Here is a 23,054-nt window from a genome sequence, read left to right on the forward strand (position 1 = left end):
AGGAGGTGTATTATATAGTGGATGGTATATTACCTGAGGAGGTGTATTATATAGTACATGGTATATTACCTGAGGAGGTGTATTATATAGTGGATGGTATATTACCTGAGGTGGTGTATTATATAGTGGATGGTATATTACCTGAGGAGGTGTATTATATAGTAGATGGTATATTACCTGAGGAGGTGTATTATATAGTGGATGGTATATTACCTGAGGAGGTGTATTATATAGTGGATGGTATATTACCTGAGGAGGTGTATTATATAGTAGATGGTATATTACCTGAGGAGGTGTATTATATAGTGGATGGTATATTACCTGAGGTGTATTATATAGTGAATGGTATATTACCTGAGGAGGTGTATTATATAGTAGATGGTATATTACCTGAGGTGTATTATATAGTGAATGGTATATTACCTGAGTGGAGGTGTATTATATAGTGGATGGTATATTACCTGAGGAGGTGTATTATATAGTGGATGGTATATTACCTGAGGAGGTGTATTATATAGTAGATGGTATATTACCCGAGGAGGTGTATTATATAGTGGATGGTATATTACCTGAGGAGGTGTATTATATAGTGGATGGTATATTACCTGAGGAGGTGTATTATATAGTGGATGGTATATTACCTGAGGAGGTGTATTATATAGTGGATGGTATATTACCTGAGGAGGTGTATTATATAGTAGATGGTATATTACCCGAGGAGGTGTATTATATAGTGGATGGTATATTACCTGAGGAGGTGTATTATATAGTGGATGGTATATTACCTGAGGTGTATTATATAGGGAATGGTATATTACCTGAGGTGTATTATATAGTGAATGGTATATTACCTGAGGAGGTGTATTATATAGTAGATGGTATATTACCTGAGGTGTATTATATAGTGAATGGTATATTACCTGAGTGGAGTTGTATTATATAGTGGATGGTATATTACCTGAGGAGGTGTATTATATAGTGGATGGTATATTACCTGAGGAGGTGTATTATATAGTAGATGGTATATTACCCGAGGAGGTGTATTATATAGTGGATGGTATATTACCTGAGGAGGTGTATTATATAGTGGATGGTATATTACCTGAGGAGGTGTATTATATAGTGGATGGTATATTACCTGAGGAGGTGTATTATATAGTGGATGGTATATTACCTGAGGAGGTGTATTATATAGTAGATGGTATATTACCCGAGGAGGTGTATTATATAGTGGATGGTATATTACCTGAGAAGGTGTATTATATAGTGGATGGTATATTACCTGAGGAGGTGTATTATATAGTGGATGGTATATTACCTGAGGAGGTGTATTATATAGTAGATGGTATATTACCTGAGGAGGTGTATTATATAGTAGATGGTATATTACCTGAGGAGGTGTATTATATAGTGGATGGTATATTACCTGAGGAGGTGTAATATATAGTGGATGGTATATTACCTGAGGAGGTGTATTATATAGTGGATGGTATATTACCTGAGGAGGTGTATTATATAGTGGATGGTATATTACCTGAGGAGGTGTATTATATAGTGGATGGTATATTACCTGAGGAGGTGTATTATATAGTAGATGGTATATTACCTTAGGAGGTGTATTATATAGTGGATGGTATATTACCTGAGGAGGTGTATTATATAGTGGATGGTATATTACCTGAGGAGGTGTATTATATAGTAGATGGTATATTACCTGAGGAGGTGTATTATATAGTGGATGGTATATTACCTGAGGAGGTGTATTATATAGTGGATGGTATATTACCTGAGGAGGTGTATTATATAGTAGATGGTATATTACCTGAGGAGGTGTATTATATAGTGGATGGTATATTACCTGAGGTGGTGTATTATATAGTGGATGGTATATTACCTGAGGAGGTGTATTATATAGTAGATGGTATATTACCTGAGGAGGTGTATTATATAGTGGATGGTATATTACCTGAGGAGGTGTATTATATAGTGGATGGTATATTACCTGAGGAGGTGTATTATATAGTAGATGGTATATTACCTGAGGAGGTGTATTATATAGTGGATGGTATATTACCTGAGGTGTATTATATAGGGAATGGTATATTACCTGAGGAGGTGTATTATATAGTAGATGGTATATTACCTGAGGTGTATTATATAGTGAATGGTATATTACCTGAGGAGGTGTATTATATAGTGGATGGTATATTACCTGAGAAGGTGTATTATATAGTGGATGGTATATTACCTGAGTGGAGGTGTATTATATAGTGGATGGTATATTACTTGAGGAGGTGTATTATATAGTGGATGGTATATTACCTGAGGAGGTGTATTATATAGTAGATGGTATATTACCCGAGGAGGTGTATTATATAGTGGATGGTATATTACCTGAGGAGGTGTATTATATAGTGGATGGTATATTACCTGAGGAGGTGTATTATATAGTAGATGGTATATTACCTGAGGAGGTGTATTATATAGTGGATGGTATATTACCTGAGGAGGTGTATTATATAGTAGATGGTATATTACCTGAGTGGAGGTGTATTATATAGTAGATGGTATATTACCTGAGGAGGTGTATTATATAGTGGATGGTATATTACCTGAGGAGGTGTATTATATAGTAGATGGTATATTACCTGAGGAGGTGTATTATATAGTGGATGGTATATTACCTGAGGAGGTGTATTATATAGTAGATGGTATATTACCTGAGGAGGTGTATTATATAGTGGATGGTATATTACCTGAGAAGGTGTATTATATAGTGGATGGTATATTACCTGAGGAGGTGTATTATATAGTAGATGGTATATTACCTGAGGAGGTGTATTATATAGTGGATGGTATATTACCTGAGGAGGTGTATTATATAGTAGATGGTATATTACCTGAGGAGGTGTATTATATAGTAGATGGTATATTACCTGAGGAGGTGTATTATATAGTGGATGGTATATTACCTGAGGAGGTGTATTATATAGTGGATGGTATATTACCTGAGGAGGTGTATTATATAGTGGATGGTATATTACCTGAGGTGGTGTATTATATAGTAGATGGTATATTACCTGAGAAGGTGTATTATATAGTAGATGGTATATTACCTGAGTGGAGGTGTATTATATAGTGGATGGTATATTACCTGAGGAGGTGTATTATATAGTAGATGGTATATTACCTGAGGAGGTGTATTATATAGTGGATGGTATATTACCTGAGGAGGTGTATTATATAGTAGATGGTATATTACCTGAGTGGAGGTGTATTATATAGTGGATGGTATATTACCTGAGGAGGTGTATTATATAGTGGATGGTATATTACCTGAGGTGGTGTATTATAGAGTAGATGGTATATTACCTGAGAAGGTGTATTATATAGTGGATGGTATATTACCTGAGAAGGTGTATCATATAGTGGATGGTATATTACCTGAGGAGGTGTATTATATAGTGGATGGTATATTACCTGAGGAGGTGTATTATATAGTAGATGGTATATTACCTGAGGAGGTGTATTATATAGTAGATGGTATATTACCTGAGGAGGTGTATTATATAGTGGATGGTATATTACCTGAGGAGGTGTATTATATAGTAGATGGTATATTACCTGAGGAGGTGTATTATATAGTGGATGGTATATTACCTGAGGAGGTGTATTATGTAGTAGATGGTATATTACCTGAGGAGGTGTATTATATAGTGGATGGTATATTACCTGAGAAGGTGTATTATATAGTGGATGGTATATTACCTGAGGAGGTGTATTATATAGTGGATGGTATATTACCTGAGGAGGTGTATTATATAGTAGATGGTATATTACCTGAGGAGGTGTATTATATAGTGGATGGTATATTACCTGAGGAGGTGTATTATATAGTAGATGGTATATTACCTGAGAAGGTGTATTATATAGTAGATGGTATATTACCTGAGTGGAGGTGTATTATATAGTAGATGGTATATTACCTGAGGAGGTGATTATATAGTGGATGGTATATTACCTGAGGAGGTGTATTATATAGTAGATGGTATATTACCTGAGGAGGTGTATTATATAGTGGATGGTATATTACCTGAGGTGGTGTATTATATAGTGGATGGTATATTACCTGAGGAGGTGTATTATATAGTAGATGGTATATTACCTGAGGAGGTGTATTATATAGTGGATGGTATATTACCTGAGGAGGTGTATTATATAGTAGATGGTATATTACCTGAGTAGGTGTATTATATAGTGAATGGTAAATTACCTGAGGAGTTGTATTATGTAGTGGATGGTATATTACCTGAGGAGGTGTATTATATAGTGGATGGTATATTACCTGAGGAGGTGTATTATATAGTAGATGGTATATTACCTGAGGAGGTGTATTATATAGTGGATGGTATATTACCTGAGGAGGTGTATTATATAGTAGATGGTATATTACCTGAGGAGGTGTATTATATAGTGGATGGTATATTACCTGAGGAGGTGTATTATATAGTAGATGGTATATTACCTGAGTGGAGGTGTATTATATAGTGGATGGTATATTACCTGAGGAGGTGTATTATATAGTGGATGGTATATTACCTGAGGAGGTGTATTATATAGTGGATGGTATATTACCTGAGAAGGTGTATTATATAGTGGATGGTATATTACCTGAGGAGGTGTATTATATAGTGGATGGTATACTACCTGAGGAGGTGTATTATATAGTGGATGGTATATTACCCGAGGAGGTGTATTATATAGTGGATGGTATATTACCTGAGGAGGTGTATTATATAGTGGATGGTATATTACCTGAGGAGGTGTATTATATAGTGGATGGTATATTACCTGAGGAGGTGTATTATATAGTAGATGGTATATTACCTGAGGAGGTGTATTATATAGTGGATGGTATATTACCTGAGGAGGTGTATTATATAGTGGATGGTATATTACCTGAGGAGGTGTATTATATAGTAGATGGTATATTACCTGAGTGGAGGTGTATTATATAGTGGATGGTATATTACCTGAGGAGGTGTATTATATAGTGGATGGTATATTACCTGAGGTGGTGTATTATATAGTAGATGGTATATTACCTGAGTGGAGGTGTATTATATAGTGGATGGTATATTACCTGAGGAGGTGTATTATATAGTGGATGGTATATTACCTGAGGAGGTGTATTATATAGTGGATGGTATATTACCTGAGGAGGTGTATTATATAGTAGATGGTATATTACCTGAGGAGGTGTATTATATAGTGGATGGTATATTACCTGAGGAGGTGTATTATATAGTGGATGGTATATTACCTGAGGAGGTGTATTATATAGTGGATGGTATATTACCTGAGGAGGTGTATTATATAGTGGATGGTATATTACCTGAGGAGGTGTATTATATAGTGGATGGTATATTACCTGAGGAGGTGTATTATATAGTGGATGGTATATTACCTGAGGAGGTGTATTATATAGTAGATGGTATATTACATGAGGAGGTGTATTATATAGTGGATGGTATATTACCTGAGGAGGTGTATTATATAGTGGACGGTATATTACCTGAGGAGGTGTATTATATAGTGGATGGTATATTACCTGAGGAGGTGTATTATATAGTAGATGGTATATTACCTGAGGAGGTGTATTATATAGTGGATGGTATATTACCTGAGGAGGTGTATTATATAGTGGATGGTATATTACCTGAGTGGAGGTGTATTATATAGTGGATGGTATATTACCTGAGGTGGTGTATTATATAGTGGATGGTATATTACCTGAGGAGGTGTATTATATAGTAGATGGTATATTACCTGAGGAGGTGTATTATATAGTAGATGGTATATTACCTGAGGAGGTGTATTATATAGTGGATGGTATATTACCTGAGGAGGTGTATTATATAGTGGATGGTATATTACCTGAGGTGGTGTATTATATAGTAGATGGTATATTACCTGAGGAGGTGTATTATATAGTGGATGGTATATTACCTGAGGAGGTGTATTATATAGTGGATGGTATATTACCTGAGGAGGTGTATTATATAGTGGATGGTATATTACCTGAGGAGGTGTATTATATAGTAGATGGTATATTACCTGAGGAGGTGTATTATATAGTAGATGGTATATTACCTGAGGAGGTGTATTATATAGTGGATGGTATATTACCTGAGGAGGTGTATTATATAGTGGATGGTATATTACCTGAGGAGGTGTATTATATAGTAGATGGTATATTACCTGAGGAGGTGTATTATATAGTAGATGGTATATTACCTGAGGAGGTGTATTATATAGTGGATGGTATATTACCTGAGGAGGTGTATTATATAGTAGATGGTATACTACCTGAGGAGGTGTATTATATAGTAGATGGTATATTACCTGAGGAGGTGTATTATATAGTAGATGGTATATTACCTGGGGAGGTGTATTATATAGTGGATGGTATATTACCTGAGGAGGTGTATTATATAGTAGATGGTATATTACCTGAGTGGAGGTGTATTATATAGTGGATGGTATATTACCTGAGGAGGTGTATTATATAGTAGATGGTATATTACCTGAGGAGGTGTATTATATAGTGGATGGTATATTACCTGAGGAGGTGTATTATATAGTAGATGGTATATTACCTGAGGAGGTGTATTATATAGTGGATGGTATATTACCTGAGGAGGTGTATTATATAGTGGATGGTATATTACCTGAGGAGGTGTATTATATAGTGGATGGTATATTACCTGAGGAGGTGTATTATATAGTGGATGGTATATTACCTGAGGAGGTGTATTATATAGTGGATGGTATATTACCTGAGGAGGTGTATTATATAGTGGATGGTATATTACCTGAGGAGGTGTATTATATAGTAGATGGTATATTACATGAGGAGGTGTATTATATAGTGGATGGTATATTACCTGAGGAGGTGTATTATATAGTGGACGGTATATTACCTGAGGAGGTGTATTATATAGTGGATGGTATATTACCTGAGGAGGTGTATTATATAGTAGATGGTATATTACCTGAGGAGGTGTATTATATAGTGGATGGTATATTACCTGAGGAGGTGTATTATATAGTGGATGGTATATTACCTGAGTGGAGGTGTATTATATAGTGGATGGTATATTACCTGAGGTGGTGTATTATATAGTGGATGGTATATTACCTGAGGAGGTGTATTATATAGTAGATGGTATATTACCTGAGGAGGTGTATTATATAGTAGATGGTATATTACCTGAGGAGGTGTATTATATAGTGGATGGTATATTACCTGAGGAGGTGTATTATATAGTGGATGGTATATACCTGAGGTGGTGTATTATATAGTAGATGGTATATTACCTGAGGAGGTGTATTATATAGTGGATGGTATATTACCTGAGGAGGTGTATTATATAGTGGATGGTATATTACCTGAGGAGGTGTATTATATAGTGGATGGTATATTACCTGAGGAGGTGTATTATATAGTAGATGGTATATTACCTGAGGAGGTGTATTATATAGTAGATGGTATATTACCTGAGGAGGTGTATTATATAGTGGATGGTATATTACCTGAGGAGGTGTATTATATAGTGGATGGTATATTACCTGAGGAGGTGTATTATATAGTAGATGGTATATTACCTGAGGAGGTGTATTATATAGTAGATGGTATATTACCTGAGGAGGTGTATTATATAGTGGATGGTATATTACCTGAGGAGGTGTATTATATAGTAGATGGTATACTACCTGAGGAGGTGTATTATATAGTAGATGGTATATTACCTGAGGAGGTGTATTATATAGTGGATGGTATATTACCTGAGGAGGTCTATTATATAGTAGATGGTATATTACCTGAGGTGTATTATATAGTAGATGGTATATTACCTGAGGAGGTGTATTATATAGTGGATGGTATATTACCTGAGGAGGTGTATTATATAGTGGATGGCATATTACCTGAGGAGGTGTATTATATAGTAGATGGTATATTACCTGAGGAGGTGTATTATATAGTAGATGGTATATTACCTGAGGAGGTGTATTATATAGTGGATGGTATGTTACCTGAGGAGGTGTATTATATAGTGGATGGTATATTGCCTGAGGAGGTGTATTATATAGTAGATGGTATATTACCTGAGGAGGTGTATTATATAGTAGATGGTATATTACCTGAGGAGGTGTATTATATAGTGGATGGTATATTACCTGAGGAGGTGTATTATATAGTAGATGGTATACTACCTGAGGAGGTGTATTATATAGTAGATGGTATATTACCTGAGGAGGTGTATTATATAGTAGATGGTATATTACCTGAGGAGGTGTATTATATAGTGGATGGTATATTACCTGAGGTGTATTATATAGTAGATGGTATATTACCTGAGGAGGTGTATTATATAGTGGATGGTATATTACCTGAGGAGGTGTATTATATAGTGGATGGTATATTACCTGAGGAGGTGTATTATATAGTAGATGGTATATTACCTGAGGAGGTGTATTATATAGTAGATGGTATATTACCTGAGGAGGTGTATTATATAGTGGATGGTATATTACCTGAGGAGGTGTATTATATAGTGGATGGTATATTACCTGAGGAGGTGTATTATATAGTAGATGGTATATTACCTGAGGAGGTGTATTATATAGTAGATGGTATATTACCTGAGGAGGTGTATTATATAGTGGATGGTATATTACCTGAGGAGGTGTATTATATAGTAGATGGTATACTACCTGAGGAGGTGTATTATATAGTAGATGGTATATTACCTGAGGAGGTGTATTATATAGTAGATGGTATATTACCTGAGGAGGTGTATTATATAGTGGATGGTATATTACCTGAGGAGGTGTATTATATAGTAGATGGTATATTACCTGAGGAGGTGTATTATATAGTGGATGGTATATTACCTGAGGAGGTGTATTATATAGTGGATGGTATATTACCTGAGGAGGTGTATTATATAGTAGATGGTATATTACCTGAGGAGGTGTATTATATAGTGGATGGTATATTACCTGAGGAGGTCTATTATATAGTAGATGGTATATTACCTGAGGTGTATTATATAGTAGATGGTATATTACCTGAGTGGAGGTGTATTATATAGTGGATGGTATATTACCTGAGGAGGTGTATTATATAGTGGATGGTATATTACCTGAGGAGGTGTATTATATAGTGGATGGTATATTACCTGAGGAGGTGTATTATATAGTGGATGGTATATTACCTGAGGAGGTGTATTATATAGTGGATGGTATATTACCTGAGGAGGTGTATTATATAGTGGATGGTATATTACCTGAGGAGGTGTATTATATAGTGGATGGTATATTACCTGAGGAGGTGTATTATATAGTAGATGGTATATTACCTGAGGAGGTGTATTATATAGTGGATGGTATATTACCTGAGTGGAGGTGTATTATATAGTGGATGGTATATTACCTGAGGAGGTGTATTATATAGTGGATGGTATATTACCTGAGGAGGTGTATTATATAGTGGATGGTATATTACCTGAGGAGGTGTATTATATAGTGGATGGTATATTACCTGAGTGGAGGTGTATTATATAGTGGATGGTATATTACCTGAGGAGGTGTATTATATAGTGGATGGTATATTACCTGAGGAGGTGTATTATATAGTAGATGGTATATTACCTGAGGTGTATTATATAGTGGATGGTATATTACCTGAGTGTATGTGCACCTCTTCTTCTTGCACTTGCCGCAGGTGAACAGGTCGGTCTGGGTTCCTCCAGTCTGGGACACCTGGTGATCTCTGATGACCTCTTTGGTCAGGTTCTTCCTTATCAGCTTCAGCTCATCACTGGCCATCTCCTGTTAACACAGGATCACAGTAGGGTCAGGCAGTGGCGGCTCCTGAAAAAATTCTCAGGGGGGGCAATTTTTCTGATGATTTAGGTGACCTACACACATTTAAAAAAAGATATGTCCAGCAACAACATGAAGACAGGGGCAGCATATAAGTCAATACCAGAAGCATTTATTGACTGATCTCAAAAGTGTTGGCTTACCAGGGTTGGTGGAGCCCTCAGTTTCATCTTTGCCTCGCAAAGCTAACTCAAACACTCCGCAAAACTTCACACACTGGATTAGCCGGCTGAGGATGTGGCGGTTCTTGCTAATGTCGTAGTAAATATATTTGTTATAGTGAATATGGAATATGATATGTTGAGTAAAATGTTGTGCTAAGATCTATTTAGGTCAGGAGCTGGTTATAAGTTCTGTTCCTATCCAATAACAATGGACAAAAGGGTCCTATCTTGTCAGCCTTGTCAGTTTCAGTTCTCCAGTAAACTTGTGATTATCAACACTAACCTCATCGTTGTGGCGGCGGACAGCTAGCCTGTATCCCTCATCCAGTTGAGTGGGAATGTTCACTCTCCCCAAAGCAGACAATCTCAAACAGCTATCCATGTGGGTCTTTGACAGCTCATGTTTCTTAATCTTTCCTGAAAGATGGTGCATGTCCGTTACACACCAGTCGCTGTCCAAGCGGTGCTGTCTGCCGTGCCGCCTTCAGGGTGAAAGAGTAAGCAGGGAGTAGCAGAAGACTGCATTAGCTACATCGCAGCCTGCTAGCCAGGTTTTTCGTTCGTACCAATTTTTGGAAAATCCTCGGGTGTAGGACTTCCCCCCTTTAGTAGAAACCTGTTGAATTATTAAATTTGGTCTGGGAGGTCCTAATTGTTTCGTTGCCAATTTATCTTCATTTGTTCGCCGACAAAAAGGAACTTATTTCAAAGACACAATCGAGTTGCACTGAAGCCTAGCCATTTTGATAGAAGTAGTGAATTGATTGACGCTGCTACCCGCTCTTTTCTTAGTTACGTTCATGGTTATATGTTACGTATGACGAAAGCGCGTAAGTGCAAGCCCTCAGAAACCCATAGAGATTGTATTGAAAGCTCTGATATTTGAAAAAAATAGATTTTACATGGGAGTCTATGACAGACTTCTGGGCGATTTTCAACCTGACTGAAATCGCCCCAAAAGGGGGGGGGGGCATTTGAAGCACGACTTTAGCCTGATTGGACATTTAGTGGCACTGTGGCAGATCAGACGTCTAGATTACAACACTGATAACTACTGTTGCCGTGATATAATTGATTAGAAAAAAAATCCCTTCCTTTTCCCGTTTGGCAGTGCGTCGCCCATATCGCCCTATTGAACACACCGCCCCTGGGGTCAGGGGTCAGGGGTCAGGTTCTTCCTTATCAGCTTCAGCTCATCACTGGCCATCTCCTGTTAACACAGGAACACAGTTGGGTCAGGGGTCAGGGGTCAGGTTCTTCCTTATCTGCTTCAGCTCATCACTGGCCATCTCCTGTTAACACTGGAACACAGTAGGGTCAGGGGTCAGGGGTCAGGTTCTTCCTTATCTGCTTCAGCTCGTCACTGGCCATCTCCTGTTAACACAGGTTCACAGTAGGGTCAGGGGTCAGGGGTCAGGTTCTTCCTTATCAGCTTCAGCTCATCACTGGCCATCTCCTGTTAACACAGGAACACAGTAGGGTCAGGGGTCAGGGGTCAGGTTCTTCCTTATCTGCTTCAGCTCGTCACTGGCCATCTCCTGTTAACACAGGAACACAGTTGGGTCAGGGGTCAGGGGTCAGGTTCTTCCTTATCTGCTTCAGCTCGTCACTGGCCATCTCCTGTTAACACTGGAACACAGTAGGGTCGGGGGTCAGGGGTCAGGTTCTTCCTTATCTGCTTCAGCTCGTCACTGGCCATCTCCTGTTAACACTGGAACACAGTTGGGTCAGGGGTCAGGGGTCAGGTTCTTCCTTATCTGCTTCAGCTCGTCACTGGCCATCTCCTGTTAACACTGGAACACAGTAGGGTCGGGGGTCAGGGGTCAGGTTCTTCCTCATCTGCTTTAGCTAATCACCTCCATAATTCAACACAGAGAACACATTAGGGCCAGGGATCAGGGGTCAGGTAGAGTCAGGGTTACCTCAGGGGTCAGGTTGGGGTTAGGGGTCAGGGTTAGGTAGCCTACCTGAGCGGTCATTTTGGCCATGCGGTCGGGGGAGACATTCCCACAGACAACACTCTTCCTGAGGTTGGGGTTCTTGATGACCTTCAGGTTGGCAATGCGACTCCTGACAAGGTTCTTATATTTGGGGTCTGTGTTCTTTAACTCACAGAAGATATATTCCTCAATCTGAGCTCCCAGTTCATCACAGGCAGCTCCTATAGCGATGTAGTCGTCTGGAGGAGAGGAGAGACAGTGAAGTCAGGAAAATATCATACAAGTTACAACCTGCCATGACGTTGCACATCTCTGGGACTGCATCTCCCTATGGTGGTAGGTCCATCACCAGTACAGTAGGGTGTTAGGTCTATCAACAGTACAGTAGGGTGTTAGGTCTATAACCAGTACAGTAGGGTGTTAGGTCTATCCCCAGTACAGTAGGGTGTTAGGTCTATAACCAGTACAGCAGGGTGTTAGGTCTATAACCAGTACAGTAGGGTGTTAGGTCTATAACCAGTACAGTAGGGTGTTAGGTCTATCCCCAGTACAGTAGGGTGTTAGGTCTATAACCAGTACAGCAGGGTGTTAGGTCTATAACCAGTACAGTAGGGTGTTAGGTCTATAAAAAGTACAGTAGGGTGTTAGGTCTATAACCAGTACAGTAGGGTGTTAGGTCTATAACCAGTACAGTAGGGTATTAGGTCTATCCCCAGTACAGTAGGGTGTTAGGTCTATAACCAGTACAGTAGGGTGTTAGGTCTATAACCAGTACAGTAGGGTGTTAGGTATATCCCCAGTACAGTAGGGTGTTAGGTATATCCCCAGTACAGTAGGGTGTTAGGTCTATCCCCAGTAGAGTAGGGTGTTAGGTCTATCCCCAGTAAAGTAGGGTGTTAGGTCTATAACCAGTACAGTAGGGTATTAGCTCTATCCCCAGTACAGTAGGGTGTTAGGTCTATAACCAGTACAGTAGTGTATAAGGTCTATAACCAGTACAGTAGGGTGTTAGGTCTATAACCAGTACAGTAGGGTGTTAGGTCTATAACCAGTACAGTAGGGTATTAGGTCTATAACCAGTACAGTAGGGTGGTAGGTCCATCACCAGTACAGTTGGGTGTTAGGTCTATAACCAGTACAGTAGGGTGTTAGGTCCATCACCAGTACAGTAGTGTGTTAGGTCTATCCCCAGTACAGTAGGGTGTTAGGTCTATCCCCAGTACAGTAGGGTGTTAGGTCTATAACCAGTACAGTAGGGTATTAGGTATATCCCCAGTACAGTAGGGTGTTAGGTCTATAACCAGTACAGTAGGGTGTTAGGTCTATAACCAGTACAGTAGAGTGTTAGGTCTATAACCAGTACAGTAGGGTGTTAGGTCTATAACCAGCACAGTAGGGTGTTCGGTCTATAACCAGTACAGTAGGGTGTTAGGTCTATCCCCAGTACAGTAGGGTGTTAGGTCTATAACCAGTACAATAGGGTGTTAGGTCTATAACCAGTACACTAGGGTGTTAGGTCTATAACCAGTACAGTAGGGTGTTAGGTCTATAACCAGTACAGTAGGGTGTTAGGTCTATAACCAGCACAGTAGGGTGTTCAGTCTATAACCAGTACAGTAGGGTGTTAGGTCTATCCCCAGTACAGTAGGGTGTTAGGTCTATAACCAGTACAGTAGGGTGTTAGGTCTATAACCAGTACAGTAGGGTGTTAGGTCTATAACCAGTACAGTAGGGTGGTAGGTCCATCACCAGTACAGTAGGGTGTTAGGTCTATAACCAGTACAGTAGGGAGTTAGGTCCATCACCAGTACAGTAGTGTGTTAGGTCTATCCCCAGTACAGTAGGGTGTTAGGTCTATCCCCAGTACAGTAGGGTGTTAGGTCTATAACCAGTACAGTAGGGTATTAGGTCTATCCCCAGTACAGTAGGGTGTTAGGTCTATAACCAGTACAGTAGAGTGTTAGGTCTATAACCATTACAGTAGGGTGTTAGGTCTATAACCAGTACAGTAGGGTGTTAGGTCTATAACCAGCACAGTAGGGTGTTCGGTCTATAACCAGTACAGTAGGGTGTTAGGTCTATCCCCAGTACAGTAGGGTGTTAGGTCTATCCCCAGTACAGTAGGGTGTTAGGTCTATCCCCAGTACAGTAGGGTGTTAGGTCTATAACCAGTACAGTAGGGTGTTAGGTATATTCCCAGTACAGTAGGGTGTTAGGTCTATCCCCAGTACAGTAGGGTTTTAGGTCTATCCCCAGTACAGTAGGGTGTTAGGTCCATCACCAGTACAGTAGGGTGTTAGGTTTATAACCAGTACAGTAGGGTGTTAGGTCTATAACCAGTACAGTAGGGTGTTAGGTCTATAACCAGTACAGTAGGGTGTTAGGTCTATAACCAGTACAGTAGGGAGTTAGGTCTATAACCAGTACAGTAGGGAGTTACGTCTATAACCAGTACAGTAGGGTGTTAGGTCTATAACCAGTACAGTAGGGAGTTAGGTCTATAACCAGTACAGTAGAGTGTTAGGTCTATAACCAGTACAGTAGGGTGTTAGGTCTATCCCCAGTACAGTAGGGTGTTAGGTCTATCCACAGTACAGTAGGTTGTTAGGTCTATCACCAGTACAGTAGGGTATTAGGTCTATAACCAGTACAGTAGGGTGTTAGGTCTATAACCAGTACAGTAGGGTGTTAGGTCTATCCCCAGTACAGTAGCGTGTTAGGTCTATCCCCAGTACAGTAGGGAGTTAGGTATATCCCCAGTACAGTAGGGTGTTAGGTCTATAACCAGTACAGTAGGGTGTTAGGTCTATAACCAGTACAGTAGGGTGTTAGGTCTATAACCAGTACAGTAGGGTGTTAGGTCTATAACCAGTACAGTAGGGTGTTAGGTCTATCACTAGTACAGTAGGGTGTTAGGTCTATAACAAGTACAGTAGGGTTTTAGGTCTATCCCCAGTACAGTAGGGTGTTAGGTCTATAACCAGTAGAGTAGGGTGTTAGGTCTATCCCCAGTACAGTAGGGTGTTAGGTCTATAACCAGTACAGTAGGGTATTAGGTCTATAACCAGTACAGTAGGTTGTTAGGTATATCACCAGTACAGTAGGGTTTTAGGTCTATAACCAGTACAGTAGGGTGTTAGGTCTATAACCAGTACAGTTGGGTGTTAGGTCTATCCCCAGTACAGTAGGGTGTTAGGTCTATAACCAGTACAGTAGGGTGTTAGGTCTATCCCCAGTACAGTAGGGTGTTAGGTATATAACCAGTACAGTAGGGTGTTAGGTCTATCCCCAGTACAGTAGGGAGTTAGGTATATCCCCAGTACAGTAGGGTGTTAGGTCTATCCCCAGTACAGTAGGGTGTTAGGTCTATAACCAGTACTTTAGGGAGTTAGGTATATAACCAGTACAGTAGGGTGTTAGGTCTATCCCCAGTACAGTAGGGAGTTAGGTCTATAACCAGTACAGTAGGGAGTTAGGTCTATCCCCAGTAGAGTAGGGAGATAGGTCTATAACCAGTACAGTAGGGAGTTAGGTCTATAACCAGTACAGTAGGGTTTTAGGTCTATAACCAGTACAGTAGGGTGTTAGGTCTATCCCCAGTACAGTAGGGTCTTAGGTCTATCAGCAGTACAGTAGGGAATTAGGTCTATAACCAGTACAGTAGGGTGTTAGGTCTATCCCCAGTAGAGTAGGGAGTTAGGTCTATAACCAGTACAGTAGGGAGTTAGTTCTATAACCAGTACAGTAGGGGTGTTAGGTCTATAACCAGTACAGTAGGGTGTTAGGTCAATCCCCAGTACAGTAGGGTGTTAGGTCTATCAGCAGTACAGTAGGGAATTAGGTCTATAACCAGTACAGTAGGGTGTTAGGTCTATCCCCAGTACAGTAGGGTGTTAGGTATATCCCCAGTACAGTAGGGTATTAGGTATATCCCCAGTACAGTAGGGTGTTAGGTCTATAACCAGTACAGTAGGGTGTTAGGTATATCCCCAGTACAGTAGCTTGTTAGGTCTATCCCCAGTACAGTAGGGTGTTAGGTCTATAACCAGTACAGTAGGGTGTTAGGTCTATCCCCCAGTACAGTAGAGTGTTAGGTCTATAACCAGTACACTAGGGTGTTAGGTCTATCCCCAGTACAGTAGGGTGTTAGGTCTATAACCAGTACAGTAGGGTGTTAGGTCTATAACCAGTACAGTAGGGTGTTAGGTCTATCCCCAGTACAGTAGGGTGTTATGTCTATAACCAGTACAGTAGGGTGTTAGGTATATAACCAGTACAGTAGGGTGTTAGGTCTATAACCAGTACAGTAGGGTGTTAGGTATATCCCCAGTACAGTAGCGTGTTAGGTCTATCCCCAGTACAGTAGGGTGTTAGGTCTATAACCAGTACAGTAGGGTGTTAGGTCTATCACCAGTACAGTAGGGTGTTAGGTCTATCCCCAGTACAGTAGAGTGTTAGGTCTATAACCAGTACAGTAGGGTGTTAGGTCTATCCCCAGTACAGTAGGGTGTTAGGTCTATAACCAGTACAGTAGGGTGTTAGGTCTATAACCAGTACAGTAGGGTGTTAGGTCTATCCCCAGTACAGTAGGGTGTTAGGTCTATAACCAGTACAGTAGGGTGTTAGGTCTATAACCAGTACAGTAGGGTGTTAGGTCTATAACCAGTACAGTAGGGTGTTAGGTATATTCCCTGTACAGTAGGGTGTTAGGTATATAACCAGTACAGTAGGGTGTTAGGTCTATAACCAGTACAGTAGGGTGTTAGGTCTATAACCAGTACAGTAGGGTGTTAGGTCTATAACCAGTACAGTAGGGTGTTAGGTATATCCCCAGTACAGTAGGGTATTAGGTATATCCCCAGTAGAGTAGGGTGTTAGGTATATCCCCAGTACAGTAGGGTGTTAGGTATATCCCCAGTACAGTAGGGTGTTAGGTCTATCCCCAGTACAGTAGTGTGTTAGGTCTATCCCCAGTACAGTAGGGTGTTAGGTATATCCCCAGTACAGTAGGGTGTTAGGTATATCCCCAGTACAGTAGCGTGTTAGGTCTATCCCCAGTACAGTAGGGTGTTAGGTCTATAACCAGTACAGTAGGGTGTTAGGTCTATCACCAGTACAGTAGGGTGTTAGGTCTATCCCCAGTACAGTAGAGTGTTAGGTCTATAACCAGTACAGTAGGGTGTTAGGTCTATCCCCAGTACAGTAGGGTGTTAGGTCTATAACCAGTACAGTAGGGTGTTAGGTCTATAACCAGTACAGTAGGGTGTTAGGTCTATCCCCAGTACAGTAGGGTGTTAGGTCTATAACCAGTACAGTAGGGTGTTAGGTCTATAACCAGTACAGTAGGGTGTTAGGTCTATAACCAGTACAGTAGGGTGTTAGGTATATCCCCAGTACAGTAGGGTGTTAGGTCTATAACCAGTAAAGTAGGGTGTTAGGTCTATAACCAGTACAGTAGGGTGTTAGGTCTATAACCAGTACAGTAGGGTGTTAGGTCTATAACCAGTACAGTAGGGTGTTAGGTCTATCCCCAGTACAGTAGGGTATTAGGTCTATCCCCAGTAGAGTAGGGTGTTAGGTATATCCCCAGTACAGTAGGGTGTTAGGTCTATCCCCAGTACAGTAGGGTGTTAGGTCTATCCCCAGTACAGTAGGCTGTTAGGTATATCCCCAGTACAGTAGGGTGATAGGTCTATAACCAGTACAGTAGGGTGTTAGGTCTATCCCCAGTACAGTAGTGTGTTAGGTCTATCACCAGTACAGTAGGGTGTTAGGTCTATCCCTAGTACAGTAGGGTGTTAGGTCTATCCCCAGTACAGTAGGGTGTTAGGTCTATCCCCAGTACAGTAGGGTGTTAGGTCTATCCCCAGTACAGTAGGGTGTTAGGTCTATCCCCAGTACAGTAGGGTGTTAGGTCTATCCCTAGTACAGTAGGGTTTTAGGTCTATCCCCAGTACAGTAGGGTGTTAGGTCTATCCAATCAATTCAATCAATTTTATTTTATATAGCCCTTCTTACATCAGCTAATATCTCGAAGTGCTGTACAGAAACCCAGCCTAAAACCCCAAACAGCTAGTAATGCAGGTGTAGAAGCACGGTGGCTAGGAAAAACTCCCTAGAAAGGCGAAAACCTAGGAAGAAACCTAGAGAGGAACCAGGCTATGAGGGGTGGCCAGTCCTCTTCTGGCTGTGCCGGGTGGAGATTATAACAGAACCATGCCAAGATGTTCAAAAATGTTCATAAGTGACAAGCATGGTCAAATAATAATCAGGAATAAATCTCAGTTGGCTTTTCATAGCCGATCATTAAGAGTTGAAAACAGCAGGTCTGGGACAGGTAGGGGTTCCATAACCGCAGGCAGAACAGTTGAAACTGGAATAGCAGCAAGGCCAGGCGGACTGGGGACAGCAAGGAGTCACCACGGCCGGTAGTCCCGACGTATGGTCCTAGGGCTCAGGTCTCTCAATTGGCTTTTCATAGCCGATCATTAAGAGTTGAAAATAGCAGGTCTGGGACAGGTAGGGGTTTTGTAGCCGCAGGCAGAACAGTTGAAACTGGAATAGCAGCAAGGCCAGGCGGACTGGGGACAGCAAGGTGTCATCATGCCCGGTAGTCCTGACGTATGGTCCTAGGGCTCAGGTTCTCAGAGAGAAAGAGAGAACGAGAGAATTAGAGAGAGCATACTTAAATTCACACAGGACACTGGATAAGACAGGAGAAGTACTCCAGGTATAACCAACTAACCCCAGCCCCCCGACACATAAACTACTGCAGCATAAATACTGGAGGCTGAGACAGGAGCGGTCCGGAGACACTGTGGCCCCATCCGAAGAAACCCCCGGACAGGGCCAAACAGGAAGGATATAACCCCACCCACTCCGCCAAAGCACAGCCCCCGCACCACTAGAGGGATATCCCCAACCACCAACTTACAATCCTGAGACAAGGCCGAGTATAGCCCACAGAGGTCTCCACCACAGCACAAACCAAGGGGGGGGGGCGCCAACCCAGACAGGAAGATCACGTCAGTAACTCAACCCACTCAAGTGACGCACCCCTCCCAGGGACGGCATGAAAGAGCACCAGCAAGCCAGTGACTCAGCCCCTGCAACAGGGTTAGAGGCAGAGAACCCCAGTGGAGAGGGGAACCGGCCTGGCAGAGACAGCAAGGGCTGTTCGTTGCTCCAGCCTTTCCGTTCACCTTCACACTCCTGGGCCAGACTACACTCAATCATATGACCTACTGAAGAGATAAGTCTTCAGTAAAGACTTAAAGGTTGAGACCGAGTCTGCGTCTCTCACATGGGTAGGCAGACTGTTCCATAAAAATGGAGATCTATAGGAGAAAGCCCTGCCTCCCGCTGTTTGCTTAGAAATTCTAGGGACAATTAGGAGGCCTGCGTCTTGTGACCGTAGCGTACGTATTGGTATGTACGGCAGGACCAACTCGGAAAGATAGGTAGGAGCAAGCCCATGTAACGCTTTATAGGTTAACAGTAAAACCTTGAAATCAGCCCTTGCCTTAACAGGAAGCCAGTGTAGGGAAGCTAGCACTGGAGTAATATGATCAAATTTCTTGGTTCTAGTCAGGATTCTAGCAGCCGTATTTAGCACTAACTGAAGTTTATTTAGTGCTTTATCCGGGTAGCCAGAAAATAGAGCATTGCAGTAGTCTAACCTAGAAGTAACAAATGCATGGATTAATTTTTCTGCATCATTTTTGGACAGAAAATTTCTGATTTTTGCAATGTTACGTAGATGGAAAAAAGCTGTCCTTGAAACAGTCTTGATATGTTCGTCAAAAGAGAGATCAGGGTCAAGAGTAACGCCGAGGTCCTTCACAGTTTTATTTGAGACGACTTTACAACCATCAAGATGAATTGTCAGATTTAACAGAAGATCTCTTTGTTTCTTGGGACCTAGAACAAGCATCTCTGTTTTGTCCGAGTTTAAAAGTAAAAAGTTTTCAGCCATCCACTTCCTTATGTCTGAAACACAGGCTTCTAGCGAGGGCAATTTTGGGGCTTCACCATGTTTCATTGAAATGTACAGCTGTGTGTCATCCGCATAGCAGTGAAAGTTAACATTATGTTTTCGAATAACATCCCCAAGAGGTAAAATATATAGTGAAAACAATAGTGGTCCTAAAACGGAACCTTGAGGAACACCGAAATGTACAGTTGATTAGGTCTATCCCCAGTACAGTAGGGTGTTAGGTCTATCACCAGTACAGTAGGGTGTTAGGTCTATCCCCAGTACAGTAGGGTGTTAGGTCTATCCCCAGTACAGTAGGGTGTTAGGTCTATCACCAGTACAGTAGGGTGTTAGGTCTATCCCCAGTACAGTAGGGTGTTAGGTCTATAACCAGTACAGTAGGGTGTTAGGTCTATAACCAGTACAGTAGGGTGTTAGGTATATCCCCAGTACAGTAGGGTGTTAGGTCTATAACCAGTACAGTAGGGTGTTAGGTCTATAACCAGTACAGTAGGGTGTTAGGTCTATAACCAGTACAGTAGGGTGTTAGGTCTATCCCCAGTACAGTAGGGAGTTAGGTCTATAACCAGTACAGTAGGGAGTTAGGTCTATCCCCAGTACAGTAGGGTGTTAGGTATATCCCCAGTACAGTAGGGTGTTAGGTCTATCCCCAGTACAGTAGGGTGTTAGGTCTATAACCAGTACAGTAGGGTGTTAGGTCTATAACCAGTACAGTAGGGAGTTAGGTATATCCCCATTACAGTAGGGTGTTAGGTCTATCCCCAGTACAGTAGGATGTTAGGTCTATAACCAGTACAGTAGGGTGTTAGGTCTATCCCCAGTACAGTAGGGTATTAGGTCTATCACCAGTACAGTAGGGTTTTAGGTCTATCCCCAGTACAGTAGGGTGTTAGGTCTATCCCCAGTACAGTAGGGTGTTAGGTCTATCCCCAGTACAGTAGGGTGTTAGGTCTATAACCAGTACAGTAGGGTGTTAGGTCTATCCCCAGTACAGTAGGGTATTAGGTCTATCCCCAGTACAGTAGGGTGTTAGGTATATAACCAGTACAGTAGGGTGTTAGGTCTATAACCAGTACAGTAGGGTATTAGGTCTATAACCAGTACAGTAGGGTGTTAGGTCTATCCCCAGTACAGTAGGGTGTTAGGTCTATCACCAGTACAGTAGGGTGTTAGGTCTATCCCCAGTACAGTAGGGTGTTAGGTCTATAACCAGTACAGTAGGGTGTTAGGTCTATAACCAGTACAGTAGGGTGTTAGGTCTATCCCCAGTACAGTAGGGTATTAGGTCTATCACCAGTACAGTAGGGTTTTAGGTCTATCCCCAGTACAGTAGGGTGTTAGGTCTATCCCCAGTACAGTAGGGTGTTAGGTCTATCCCCAGTACAGTAGGGTGTTAGGTCTATAACCAGTACAGTAGGGTGTTAGGTCTATCCCCAGTACAGTAGGGTATTAGGTCTATCCCCAGTACAGTAGGGTGTTAGGTATATAACCAGTACAGTAGGGTGTTAGGTCTATAACCAGTACAGTAGGGTATTAGGTCTATAACCAGTACAGTAGGGTGTTAGGTCTATCCCCAGTACAGTAGGGTGTTAGGTCTATCCCCAGTACAGTAGGGTGTTAGGTCTATCCCCAGTACAGTAGGGTGTTAGGTCTATAACCAGTACAGTAGGGTGTTAGGTCTATAACCAGTACAGTAGGGTGTTAGGTCTACAACCAGTACAGTAGGGTGTTAGGTCTATAACCAGTACAGTAGGGTGTTAGGTCTATAACCAGTACAGTAGGGTGTTAGGTCTATAACCAGTACAGTAGGGTGTTAGGTCTACAACCAGTACAGTAGGGTGTTAGGTCTACAACCAGTACAGTAGGGTGTTAGGTCTATAACCAGTACAGTAGGGTGTTATTTCTATCCCCAGTACAGTAGGGTGTTAGGTCTACAACCAGTACAGTAGGGTGTTCGGTCTTACCTCCGGCCTGTAGAGCCTGGGACAGCATCTCGCGACACTTGATCCTGACAGAGTCAGAGGTGGAAGGGGCGCAGGAGAACGTGGAGATCAGGGAGTTGGACGGATTAACCACAGCAGGCTCAGTCTTACTGCTGGAGATCAAGGAGTTGGACATTTTTACATTTACATTTTAGTCATTTAGCAGACGCTCTTATCCAGAGTGACTTACAGTTAGTGAGTGCATACATTATTTTTCTCATTTATTTTAAAAAACTTTCATACTGGCCCCCCGTGGGAAACGAACCCACAACCCTGGCGTTGCAAACGCCATGCTCTACCAACTGAGCTACATCCCTACCGGCCATTCCCTCTCCTACCCTGGACGACGCTGGGCCAATTGTGCGCCGCCCCATGGGTCTCCCGGTCGCGGCCGGCTACGACAGAGCCTGGATTCGAACCAGGATCACTACGTCATGCCTTTAGCCAGGTAAGTGGGTTCAGTGCATTCGGAAAGTATTCGGACCCCTTAACTTTCTCCACATTTTGTTACGTTACATCCTCATCAATATAAACACCATACCCCTTAATGGCAAAGCAAAAACTGTTCAGAAATGTTTGCAAATGTCTAAAAAAATATGTTTTACTTCATTTACATAAGTAGTCAGCCCCTTTGCTATGAGACTCGAAATTAAGCTTAGGTGCATCCTGTTTCCATTGATCATCCTTGAGATGTTTCTAGAGCTTGATTGGAGTCCACCTATGGTAAATTCTATTGATTGGACATGATCTGGAAAGGCACACACCTGTCTATATAAGTTCCCACAATTGACAGTGTATGTCAGAGCAAAAACCAAGCCAAGAGGTGGAAGGAATTGTCCATAGAGCTCAGAGACAGGATTGTGTCGAGGGTACAAAAACATTTCTGCAGCATTGAAGGACCCCAAGAACACAGTGGCCTCCATTATTCTTAAATGGAAGAAGTTTGGAACCACCTAGAGCTGAGCAATCGGGGGAAAAGGGCCTTGGTCAGGGAGGTGACCAAGAACCCAATGGTCACTGA

General features: G+C 41.4%; 1 protein-coding gene across 1 annotated transcript in view; it reads right to left on the bottom strand.

Moving 5' to 3' along the window:
* The window catches only part of LOC311098818 (transcription elongation factor A protein 1-like), a gene marked incomplete at both ends in the record, with an annotated part of 125,368 nt that overhangs the window by 31,048 nt on the left and 71,266 nt on the right, over positions 1-23,054 (bottom strand). Inside the window, 3 exons of the mRNA XM_084139388.1 lie at positions 9,751-9,897; positions 12,083-12,294; positions 22,016-22,146. Of these exons, the coding sequence (XP_083995514.1) occupies positions 9,751-9,897; positions 12,083-12,294; positions 22,016-22,146 (490 nt within the window). The remainder of the gene's footprint in view (positions 1-9,750; positions 9,898-12,082; positions 12,295-22,015; positions 22,147-23,054) is intronic.

Source organism: Coregonus lavaretus (genome assembly GCF_964263955.1).
Source record: "Coregonus lavaretus genome assembly, chromosome: 23".
Taxonomy (NCBI): domain Eukaryota; kingdom Metazoa; phylum Chordata; class Actinopteri; order Salmoniformes; family Salmonidae; genus Coregonus; species Coregonus lavaretus.